The sequence below is a fragment of the Vigna unguiculata genome, chromosome 7, assembly GCF_037176805.1.
Source record: "Vigna unguiculata cultivar grain cowpea cultivar isolate G323 ecotype 2 chromosome 7, ASM3717680v1, whole genome shotgun sequence".
Lineage (NCBI taxonomy): Eukaryota > Viridiplantae > Streptophyta > Magnoliopsida > Fabales > Fabaceae > Vigna > Vigna unguiculata.
This window is the reverse complement of record NC_140798.1, coordinates 47,223,882-47,237,069: the sequence shown is the minus strand read 5'-3', so window position 1 is coordinate 47,237,069 and position 13,188 is coordinate 47,223,882. Positions and strand designations below refer to the sequence as shown.

Here is a 13,188-nt window from a genome sequence, read left to right as displayed (position 1 = left end):
TGATATTATCTCAATTTATATTTTCTCAATTTCACCGTATTATTCGGAAAAAAAAAATCAGAGTTCTAGATAACCAAATAAAAAAGAAACATTTGTACTTTAAAACACTTTTAACAAATATTAATTTCTATTATACTTATTTACTAAAGCAAGTTTTCGGTCATATTAAAAAATACCTTTTACTTTTTGATTTTTTTTAGGGTTAAATATGTTTTTGGTCCCTAAAGTTTCAGTGAATTTTAGAATTAGTCCCTTTTCGAAACTTGATACCAATTTAGTCATTTATCTTTAGAAATGTGTGAATTTAGTTCTTATTACCAGATTTTATTAAGTTTATATCACGTTTCAGATTTTGCTTCAATATTAACTTAAATATTATCATAAAATGCACTTAAAATGTCAAATAAACTTAACAAATTTGGTAAAAAGGACTAAATCTATATATTTCTAAAGATGAAAGACTAAATTAGTATAAAGTCTCAAAGAGAGACTAGTTCCAAAATTCACTGAAACTTGAAGGATCAAAAACATATTTTACATTTTTTTTAAGATATTAACATTTCCTTCTTCGAACTCTTTTAATTATTAAAGTAATCAATAACATCGTCTATTTTTAGTAATGATCACATTTAAAAGGAAAAGGAACATTAATATATAACTAATTTTGAATAAAAATTGCTTTCTTTTATAAATTTATATTTTTTAAAAATTAATATTATTATTTTTTTAATTATAGTTACTAAACTAAATTATAGGATGATAGAATTTGAATTTTTTTTTTGGATTTTTTGGTGTTGTTTATTTACTGTATCTTCATATAATTTTTTTTTATTTAACATAATATTATTTTAATGGTCACCGGATAATAGTAAAAAAAACAATAAAAAACCTGAACTCAAAATTTATCAACTGCGGGCCAATCAGAATTGTAAATGTGATTTTATATTAAATATTTAGTTGGATAGAGAGGAAAAGCCCGCAGATTCCTCCCAAAACCATACAATTATTACGTAATTATAATTATTTAATGAAGGGTTTCTAAGATCCATCATCGAGGCACACAAAAACCACCAAAATCGAATATCCAATTATCCATTCACACCGAGAAACAAGGGTTTCTGCTACTTCCCTTCTACGGTATCTCGCTACACAACTTTCAAAACACGCTCTCCACTTCACTCACTCTTTCCCTGTTCCAAATCCCAACAGAATACAACAATATTAATAACAATAAAAAAAAGGAAAAAAAAAAGTAGAATATTTTCAAAGTATAAAGTTAAAGATTGGAAAACAATTGCATCAAATGGTACTTGTAAATCTCCGCTTAAACTTCGGTCGCATTTTCTGCATTCCCCTAACCGTCACTGTTCTTCTCTCCTCCGCCGTTCCCTTTCCTCCCGCCACCGCCACCGCAGCATTCTCTCACTACCGCAGTGTCGCCGCCTCCGCATCGCCGATGAATCCGTCGTCGCTCTCGCAGTCTCACTCTCCGCCTCCTCCGGTGGCGAAGAAGGTGGAGCACGCCATGGAGATGTTCGGCGACGTGAGAATCGACAACTACTACTGGCTCCGAGACGATTCCCGCACCAATCCCGAGATGCTGTCTTACCTCAACCAGGAAAATGCCTACACCGATTCTGTCATGTCTGGTGCGAATCCTCTTTTTTCTTATCCTCTTTGGCTTTCAGAGTTTTTTTAGTTTTCTTCTTACTTTTGATTTATATTTTTCTTTTGAAAATACACTCCGCCTAAGCATGAAAGTGTAGCACACTATAATCATGACTGTGCATGTGTGGATTTACTGAGGAGTCTTGGTTACAGTAGCAAGAAGTCATCGTTGGTTTAGTTTCTGTAATTGATTGCACGGACTCGTCTTTTTTATGAAGTTTGGTTCTCGGGAAGGGAATTGTAACACTGTATTTGGTGCGGTGACAGACGAGGAAAATTTGAAATAATTTGGATTTGCTCTCTTTCTCTCTTAGTTGTATATTGCATCTGGATTAGTATAAAGCAACAGTTTAGGCAAACAGACCAACTTGTGACCCGTGATTATTCTACAAACATTCCGAGCTAGTAATTAATTCACAACTGTGCACAAGACAAAACGCCTTCTAAACAGTAGAAACTATGTCACCATCAGATGCATCCGTGCTTTCTAAAGTTTATTGTCAAGCTGGAGGTTGATTGATGGGTTGGTTCCGGTGTAACTTGAGGAGTGCTATCAACACACTCATGTTAATAAGAAATTATTGAAAACTACAAAATCATGACAATCATTAAATAAAAAGTATGATCCCCAAAATTTTTGTGATTTTTAATGAGTTTTGACTCAGCATACTGTATTCAAAAGATTTTCTTTCAAAGTGTTACTAGAATTTCTCTTATGACTTTACAAGTCAGTCTTCTGTTCGCTTCCTCTGCAATATATGGAAATGATTCATTGATAAACTGAGCAAATATAATATAAATGGGTAAAACGCTCTAGGACTGTGTGGTGCAGACTTAGGAATCCCTTTGATGTGTCTAACCTCTTCACCGCCACACACAGTCACTTTTAAAGGAAATTTATTTAGATTACCAGAGGAAGTTATCCTCATTTTCTTTAAATTTCTAGGAACCAAGGAATTTGAAGATAAGCTTTTTGCTGAGATAAGAGGAAGGATGAAGGAGGATGATATCTCTGCACCTTTACGCAAAGGGCCTTATTACTATTATGATAGAACTTTGGAAGGGAAGGAATATGTTCAACATTGTAGGCGCCTTATATCTGATAGCCAAAAGGTGCCATCTGTGCATGACATCATGCCCACAGGACCTGAAGCTCCTCAGGAGCATGTTATTTTGGATGAGAATGTCAAAGCACAAAGTCACAAGTACTACAGTATCGGTACCTTTAAGGTTAGATCATAGTATTATGGCATTTTTTTCACTTTCTTCTGTCTAGTTTCCCAACTTCCAACTGCTTTTATTTTATTTCAAGCTACGTTTATTTTCAGGTTAGCCCAAATAACAAGTTGGTAGCATATGCAGAAGATACCAAAGGAGATGAAATATATACTGTTTATGTCATTGATGCTGAGACTCGAGCTACTATTGGAGAGCCTCTTGTTGGTGTCACAGGATACCTTGAATGGGCTGGCAATGATGCCTTAGTTTACGTCACAATGGATGAGATTCTCAGACCTGACAAGGTGGGCCGTACTCCTCTGGAATCAGTATTGTTGTCGCATTCAGTTCTAATAATTTTTCGTTTTTCAACAATAGCAGCAACAACAACCAAAACTTTTATCCCACTAGACAGAGCCAGTTAAATTAATCAAACAATACCATTGTGTTCTTTCCGAAATCACTTCTTTAACAAGACCATTTCATTCAAGATCGCTTATTAATGATCTCACTCAGTCTTTCTTGATCTACCTGTACCTTTAGCTGTTGAGCAATCCTTCATCTTACCAACTCCTATAACTGGAGCCTCTATTTCGATCTTAACTTCAACTAGCTAAATTCTTGCATGTCAAGCTCTAGACCATTTGTTGGGCATTATAAATCCCAATCTGATTAGGAGTGAAATTGGCCAAATTTAACTTAAATTTTAGCCTGATAAAAATGCTGAAAACAGGAATATGAGATTTGTGATTTACTGTGTGATGCTGTGTTTCCATGTGGCAGTGATACTGAATGTTTTCTGGCTAATTCTTAGCCTGACACTTAATTCTGATTGATTAGGGTTCAGTTTTTGCTTATTAAGGGAAAACTGCTTTCTTTTTAATTTGAAAATAATAGTTATAATAATTAGGGTTGTTTATTAAAAAGAGCTGAAAACTCATAATCTGGAGGAAAGACTATATCACAATTTCTTTTTTTCCAACTATGAAACGAGCAGGTCCAAGCCTTGCTCCAATCTGGTATTTAGATATGTCCACAATGTTTATTTTTTGCCATAAAAAAGTTCCCTTTCGGTAGTCTCATTTCTAAATCCTTGCCTTGTTAGTTGTCTACTTTCTGCGCTAACATCTTAAGTAATACAGGCATGGTTTCATGTGCTGGGAACAGAACAGTCAAAGGATACACTTCTTTACGAGGAAAAGGACAATATGTTTTCTCTAGATCTTGAAGCTTCTGAAAGCGAGAGATATTTGTTTGTTGCGTCAGAGAGCAAAAATACAAGGTTCAATTTTTATATGGATGTTTCTAAGCCCGAAGAGGGTCTTAAAGTTTTGACACCTCGTGTTGAGGGCATTGACACAACTGTCAGCCATCGTGGAGATCATTTTTTTATTAAGAGGAGAAGTGATCAGTTTTTCAATTCGGAGGTTGTAGCTTGTGCTGTCAATGACACCTCCTCAACTACAGTTCTCATTCCTCACAACGAAAGGTAAAACAATCTATGTATCATTGCTCAGTTGCTTTGCTCACTCTTGCCGTAACCTTGATAAATTATATAGCAACTTATTTATGAATGTGTACGGACCACTGGTATTGCATTCAGATATAAAAATTACAGCATAAATAAGAGTAAAAAACTTTTTGAACAATGCGATTATTTATTGCTGATTTCCTACTTTCTGGTTTAGTTACTAGAAAATGATGAATTGTTCTTATACTAGATATAATATTCCCCTTTTAAAAGCAATGTATTAGTATGTGGCAGTTAAGCCTGCATTCTAATAGGAGGTTATTTTCTAAGATGCTTAATCGTTTGCTGCTTATGCAACTTTATTTTCTTTGTCTCTATTGTTTTTGTTCTCTTAAACTGTTCTTGATAATTAATAAACTGTTTTGGGCTGTTACCTTTCTAATTAAACTTTGGTCAGCTGTTCCTTGGCTGGTGGTATTATATTCCATTACAGTTTATGGTGAACTGATTTTCTGCCACATTATATTTATATGATGATCCTTGTCATCCCTCAAAATCCAAAATCATTAGCATGAATGAGAAACAATAGAAGTTCATGGAGCTTGTGTCTTTCTCTCTAACCAAATCTTACATTGAATTTTTTTTTTCTTTTTTAGCGTTAAAATTCAGGATATACAACTTTTTAGTGATCATCTAGTAGCATATGAGAGAGAAAATGGTCTACAAAAAATAATAGTTTATCACCTTCCCACGGTTGGTGAACCACTAAGAAGCCTTGAAAGCGGCCAAGCAGTTAGTTTTGTTGATCCTGTGTATTCAGTGTATCCTACGGATTCAGAGTTTTCATCAAGTATTTTAAGGTTTTCATATAGCTCACTGAGGACTCCTTCCTCTGTATATGATTATGATATGAAGACAGGCACTTCTGTTTTGAAGAAGATTAACTCGGTAAGTTAAATGGGCTGTTAAACTTAAGCTTTTCGATTTTGCATTTGGTCTTTTTTCGGTCTTAATAGTCTATCATGTAGACTTATTTGTTCTATGCAAGTCGTTGTATCCCTCGTTGTTAAAGTGCTTCTTCTTGGTATCATAATTTTGACGTTTTGCCATGTTATGCATACCTATGCTTAAAATATTTAATGTTGTCTGATCAATACCTTGGCTTTGTTATTCTGATTGGCATTCATAATTTTTTGAATGATTTCTTCATTTCATATTTGAGCTGTTATTGTGTGCTGGTTTTTTCTCAAGGAATTTACTGATGTTTGATGGATTTCGAAAGACAGCATATGAAATACTAAAATCTGACTTTTGATATAAGTTGTCTCTCGGGGAAAGCTATGACGAGGGGACAGGTTGACTTAGCAATATTGTGGAGAAAGACATCAAATTAGTCCCTAAAAGTAAAAAATATTCTAGTCCCTAAAATTACAAAAGTAAATTCTAGTCCTTAAAATTGGCCACTACAGTAATTTTAGTCCTTAAATTGGTATTTGTCGGTCAATTTGGTCCATAATGTTAAGGACCAAAGTGATTGATGACAGTCAAGTAAGGACAAAAAAAAAAAAAACTTAACGTACCGCAATGCCAGAAGTTCCTTGCAATGTGAAGGTATGAGAAAGGGTCGTCGTATGCGGCCTTGTAGGGTTTTAAATAGCACTATAGCGCCACTGTAGCAGTGTAGTGGTCTAGATCAAACCCTTCCTGTTACAAGGGCTGCTGTAGCGGACCAAACACTGTGCTTAATAGTGGCACAGTGTGTTGATTCAAAAAAATCGGAGACACCGGGGATTTTTTGGAGGGAAATTTTTGCGATTTTAATTTTCAAAATTGGAATATATGGATGTGATAGAAGATTATGACTGATAAAATCCCACTAATAATGACTTGTTTCTGTTAATTGTGGATGTTATTAATTTTGTGTGGTATATATTGACTTGTATTTTTTCCTGAGTCAAGATACTAATGACCTTGTATTGTTAATTATGAATGCTATAAATTAGTAATTTTATCATTTTCTAGTTTAAAGGTATATAGTATACATTATTGTATGAACTATAAAAGAATTTCAAAAAAGCAAGTCAGCCACTATAAGCAATCTTGCTATAGTTCTTTTGGATCTCTCAGCAACATGCCATTTTGTGGGATTTAAAATATAGTGCAAAGAGGTTGTTTACATGACCGATCGATCATGAAAGCATAATTCTATTGTCGCCCTCAAGGACCTTAGAAATATGGGTTGTCCCTTTTGGGAACTGAACTGATTGATTTGGTAATGTTTAAGTGACCAAATTGACCTTTGATACCAATTTCAAGGATCATATAGATGCATAATATTTCAAAGGGTTCTGAGGCAATATTCATGGTATTCGGAATCTGTGAACTATTATAAATTTCAACTTATCTAGGCTTGAAAAGGTGTATGGTAATAATGGAAATAGTTATGGAAATGATGCCTCCATTTATTTTATCGTCATTGTTATTCTTATTAGGTTTTCTTCTTTTTTCTTTGGGGTGGTTTAATTATTCTGTATGGTCTTATTTTACTCAGGTTCTAGGAGGTTTTGATTCAGCACGTTATGTCACCGAAAGGAAGTGGGCACCTGCTTTGGATGGAACTTTGATTCCCATTTCTATTGTTTACCGTAAAGATGCTGTGAAGCTTGATGGATCAGATCCATTACTACTTTATGGATATGGATCGTATGAGGTAAAAGCATATAAGTTGAGATAGATTGAATTGCATACAACAATACCAATTATGAATTCTATGCTTTGATTTTTTATGGGATAGTGGATGAAAGTTGCTAGCTTCTGTTTTCCATCATTCTTTAATGCTTGCCACTTGAAAGTAAAAGGGATGTTGTACTTTTTTAAAAATTTTGCTGCTAAACACTCACATTTTTTCTTATTAGAAACAAGATATAGTCGTATCTTTGTCTTATATCATTTAAGTACAACATCCCTTCTGATTGCTTTATGTTATGTCATTATTGATTCAACTAGTGAAGATAGTTATTTGTTTACTTCAATGTTTGCTCTTGTATATATGGACGGCAGGCACTAACTGTTAGCCTGTTTGTTCCTTTGGTTACAGATTTTTTCCGTTTAGGAATCTGGTCTTTACACCTTTGAACATTTCTCCTTCCGTTTCTTCTAGAATCTATAACTTAGTGACCTCAAATTGTCAACAGATATGCGTGGATCCCAGTTTCAAATCAGCAAGGCTTTCATTGTTAGATCGGGGTTTTGTATATGCCATAGCTCATATACGTGGAGGTGGGGAAATGGGGAGGCAGTGGTACGAGAATGGGAAGCTGTTGAAGAAAAAGAACACTTTTACTGATTTTATTGCATCTGCTGAATATTTGATTGAAAAAAAATTCTGTTCTAAGGAAAAGCTGTGCATTGAAGGAAGAAGTGCTGGTGGTTTGCTAATCGGTGCAGTTCTTAATATGAGACCAGATTTATTCAGGGCTGCTGTTGCAGGGGTACCTTTTGTGGATGTTGTGACAACAATGCTTGATCCAACCATTCCTCTCACTACTTCAGAATGGGAGGTAATTTTTTCTCTTATTCTGCCATTCCATATAGATGTTTGAAGGCATTCTGGATTGGGTTTTGGAAGCGGATTTGTAGGACTCAAGATAGTTGATTGAATTAATGTATTCTTCCTTATTGATGATAATATGCCAACTGGACTTGTTTCCTTGCTAAAATGGATGAATTTGTCTAGCCAAGCCGTGTCTTTATAGAAACCGTTTCTACAAATTTGTTTCTCATAGTATACTCTAATTTTGTTCAACCTTGTAGTGGACCCTATCATTTTCCATGTTTTTTAGTGGCTTTAACTGGGCCCTTCTTTTTAATTTTGTTGCAGAAATACTATTTTCGTAATTTGATTTATACATGGTCTTGTTATCCCCTGGATCCCGTTTATGTTTTATTTTTTACTGGATCCTTAAACCAGTGAAATTGTTTTAGCATTCTTTTTCATCTTATTTTTCGTAAAATGTATCAGATTATAAATGTGGAGTTATTTTTTTAATTGTCATACCACTTACTTATCGTTTAAACTTATGTAATAAGAGGCATTTTATAGCCATCAAAATCTTCGAGATTATTATAATTGTGCGGGTCTTTGTTTCACATGTGTCATAACAAATTTTGAATTTCATTATTTAAGCTAGTCCACAGTGTTCTATGATGTTATTTCTCTTGTTTTTCTTTTTCACAAATGAGATTGTTTCCTTGTGTTACTGCAGGAATGGGGTGATCCTAGAAAGGAGGAATTCTACTTTTACATGAAATCATATTCCCCCGTTGATAACGTGAGAACCTTTTGGCTGTGCTTGATGCGCTGTGTTCTTTCATTGGCTATCATTCTTTTTCAGTCTGAGCATAATTTTTATTTTTCTCTTGTACTAAATGAATTTTAGGAATAATTTTTTTCTAAGTCCTCTCTCATTTTATGCAGGTGAAGGCACAGAACTATCCACACATTCTTGTTACAGCTGGATTGAATGGTAATCATATCTGACTCAAGTCACTAAACTGTTCTCGTTTTTAACTTTAATACTTAAAGCCAGATCATTCTTTATGTTTTGTGATTACTGATAAATTGGTTTTACGCGTGACTTGTGCATCTTACATCCGCTTGTGCATGCTGTAGACCCACGCGTTATGTATTCTGAACCTGCGAAGTTTGTTGCAAAACTAAGGGATATGAAGACTGATGATAACATCCTGTTGTTTAAATGCGAGCTTGGTGCTGGACATTTTTCTAAGTCGGGAAGGTATTCTCAGATTTCTCGTCTTCCGGTACTTTTAAATTTAAGAAAATTTTTAAGTAAATAATAATAAAGTATCATTGATATTAAACATTATCAAGTCACGTTTCTTAAAACAAAAGAACATGTATTAGGAGATTTTTGTCTTGGATTGTGAAAATTTCTGTTCAATGCTATTTTTTGTCTTGGATTGCAAATTGTTTTTATGACAAACCAATTTTTATTTTGCATTCTTACCATAAGATATCTTATCGGGGATTAGGTTGAAGATATTTTGATAGAGAGATTAAAATGAACGTTTTTTTGGAAAGAGATGTAGAACATGGAAAGATGACAATACATATTTATAAGGTAAAATAAAACCAACTTGGGAACTAGAGAGGCCATTTCGTTTGAGAAAATGTTTTCTACATTTAGTTACAAAATTACTATCTTATTTTCACTTCGTTTCTAATTTATTTGCGTAGGAATCAATGAAAGCAAAAAATAAGAACAGAAAACAATAAAAACCTGATTTCATAACATGCTTAAAAAAAATTGAATATAGAAAATAAAGTAATAATATGCTAACATTTTTAAGTGTATAAGTTAGAAAATGGAGACAAATGATTTTCTAAAACCAAATGCACTCACTAAATCTTTTGAAGAAGTTAGATAAGAGATTTTCTAAAAATATTAGTATGTAAGTTAGTTTTAATTGATAAAAAATTGATTTATTTTACCTTTTTATTCTTTAAAATTAGTTATTAAAAAGTTTACCCAAACTCATAAGGAGATATTTGTTTTATTTAAATTAAATGCACAGTAATGTTAACATGCTAAAATTATACTTTTGCTCAGAGTATAATTTTAATATGAACAAGAATATAATGGGAGTCTTGACCTCGTGCTACCTCTTCTGTTTTGATGGCAGATGTTATGGTTTTACCTTCTGTTAGACATTAATGTTTTTCTTCTGCCTTTTGGAATGATAAAAAAATTAATAATGTTGTTCACTTTTAAAAATTTAAAAGAAAATGTTGCTAAAATGTTATCAGACAACTGTAGATTTTATTTTGTTTTGGTTGTTCATGTGTTGTCTGTCAATGTAGATTTGAGAAGCTCCAGGAAGATGCCTTCACTTATGCATTCATCATGAAGACTCTAAACATGATTTAGTCTTTAGATGCATGAGGTGCTGATGTCGTCGAGATGGGTCATTAATACATCCATGGCTTGAGTAAGTAAATACCATCGTAGTTCTGAGTGAGAGTTTATTATGTCAGACGTTTGGGCCATCTTAGGAATTAAATTGCTAACAATCAGAACAAAATCTGATATTACCTCTGCAATTCAGAAATCATGTCATTTGTAAAATTCCATTGGTAATTTATATTACAAATGGGAAGATATGGCAATTAAGGATACGATGCATCTGTGTTTATCTTATCTTTCAAAAATAATGTCTGAATTGCTTTTAACCTGGATTTGGGTTGACAAGATATTATCTATGGTAGTGTTTTTTTTATCTTAGAAAAGGCAAAAGGACCAAAACACCCCTGACTTATTATTCAAGTTGAAACCTAATTTCTCTTCCGGATCGCGCTTTCACCGGATTTCTGTGTTGCATCATCACTCTGCCTTTCAATGCCGCCGCTGAAAACTGCTATGTCACGTAAGAACAGTAAGTTTTTTTTTTTTTACAGTCTATATGTCGCAACATTTAAAATATTATTCTGAGTTATAAACCAATAAATTTGTAATGTACATTATAGAGTTTAAAAGAGAAAAAAATTCAAAAAAGGTGTTATCATTATTAAATAATAATTGATGAAGCTGGATTTCTTAATTTGTAAAAAGTAAACAAAAAGGGAAAATGCCACTCTAGCTAACATCTTTAGATATTGTAGAAATGAAATAAAATTTGAATGATAAACTCAAACTAATTGATAAAGTGGGGAAATGAAACAAAATAATTCAATCACACCAGAAGGATGGGTCCTGAACATTGTGCAAATCTAGAAAAGCTTAATCCTTCGTCATTTGATGTAAGAGATTCATAGATACCTATCCCTAAGTACCTTATGTTAGGATGGCCTAAAAGGTTGAAACATATCTTAAAAAGTTTAAGTGATTAAAATATTATTTTGATGAAAACCTAGTACATTAATCTTTAATGTTAATTTTAACTTTTAAAATTAGACTTGTGGAATTGTTATTCATTGTATAGTTAATCAATTTAGAATGTTAGAACCCTAACATTTTTATCATTATTTGCAGTAGATAGCTATTAGAACCCTAAATTTTATGAAAAGGATTACCATGTTAAAGTCAGAACCTTTGTACCTATAAGTCTCTTGAAGAGACATCTGGCCAAACTTGAATACTCCCATTTTCCATTTCTTTGCCTCCCCAATTATTTGTTAGCTTTCCCACTTTTTTTGTTAGTCAATTCAATTTGACAAGCTTGAATATGCATGCCTTGCTATCCTATTCATGAATTAGTAGGCATGTCCTATTTTTTTATTAAGCACCCATCAAATATTATTATATTATTATTTTTTATTTTAAAGTATAAAATATTTTTTTCTTATTTATTTATAGGAAAATAATGACTTGTTCATTTAAGATTAATCTCACATAGATACTATTTTTTAAGTTTTATAAAATAGAATAAAGAAATTGAGTGTGTTGAATTCAATAAAGAAGTGGATCTTTCTCTTCCATCAACCAATAACTGCAGGCCCTTACTAACTTTTTTAAGGATCCAATCAAATATATTGAATTTTTGTGGTCATGTTGACTTTTTGGTTTGTTACATATTTTTAACTATATTTGTACTTTTTTATTTTATGAAAAAACATAAATATCCTTAATTGATAACTCCTTCAGATTTTAAAAGATTTTTGTAAAACTGCACTAATTTTTTAAAATTTTTTATGATTTTTTTTAAATTGTGTAAGCCATTGTATATATACTCAATAATCTCGTTTAACTTAGGAATTAGAAATTTAAATATCTCTTCCTTTAAGATAATTTTAAACAAAAAGATTTACAAAATACAAAATTATAATATTTAAATGAATTTTATGAATATATATATATATATATATATATATATATATATATTAAAAAGAATTTAGTTATTTATAAACAAACATCATAAGTCATTTCTTTAATTAGATAAAATATTAAACGTTTAGCAGGAGAAAATAATGTATATGTGGAAAAATATATATTCAATGACTTATCTTCTTCCAAAAAAACAAACTTAACTTATTAACAAGTTAAAAAAATGGCAAATAAATGTTAGTCTGAATTGGATAATATAAGATAGTACAAATTATAGTAATTTATTTATTTATTAATAAGGCGTTCATCTTATAAATCAATAAATCAGAGACATAATTGATTTTTTTTAAATAAAGACTAAACTGATATATTCAAATAAAAATTAAAAATAATATTATCTAACTAATTAAATTTCGATTTTTATTCAAAATTAGATTGATTTGAGTGTTAGAGTATCTCTTGTCTATTACAATTCAAACTGCAGAAACGATCGGAAAGACTCGAATGTTTGAATAACAAGCGGGTACATGGGGGGCGCACGACCTTCGAGGAACAATACCAATCTTGAATCTTAATTTGATGAGTATGAGTGGTGATAAAATGAGTATAAAATTGATGATACCCGAAACAGTGTGATTGAAGAAGTTGGATGACAACAAAAAACCAACTCATGCATTGTTTAATAAAAAAATGAAAACAGGTTTTTGAGTGAAAGAGTCAAAGATTGACAGAAATAAAAATGAATAAACCTACAGAAGCAACGGCATGATGATGATGATGATGAAGTAAAATTTGAAATTGGAAGATAAGAAAAAGCATTATTGTTTTTGTTCCCTACCTGCAGCTAATCAGTGTGTGGTAGACAACATTTTCACACATGATTCTGTAACCAACCAAGGTTGTGTGAATGAGTGGATATGCAGAAGTAGGACCCTCTTAATGGTTTGGACTATAATGTTAGCTTTTAAGAAATTTGGGTCCCTTTCTTAA

At 32.2% G+C, this 13,188-nt stretch overlaps 1 protein-coding gene across 1 annotated transcript; it reads left to right on the top strand.

Annotated features, from left to right (window-relative positions):
• Positions 1 to 1,094: 1,094 nt before the first annotated feature.
• LOC114191727 (Prolyl oligopeptidase family protein) lies at positions 1,095 to 10,626 on the top strand. Its single transcript, XM_028081087.2, has 11 exons — positions 1,095 to 1,649; positions 2,615 to 2,898; positions 2,997 to 3,191; positions 4,029 to 4,375; positions 5,014 to 5,305; positions 6,909 to 7,067; positions 7,552 to 7,917; positions 8,623 to 8,688; positions 8,835 to 8,883; positions 9,030 to 9,153; positions 10,239 to 10,626. Exons 1-11 carry the CDS (start codon positions 1,304 to 1,306, stop codon positions 10,303 to 10,305), a joined length of 2,295 nt encoding a protein of 764 aa, XP_027936888.2. The 5' UTR covers positions 1,095 to 1,303; the 3' UTR covers positions 10,306 to 10,626.
• Positions 10,627 to 13,188: the final 2,562 nt, after the last annotated feature.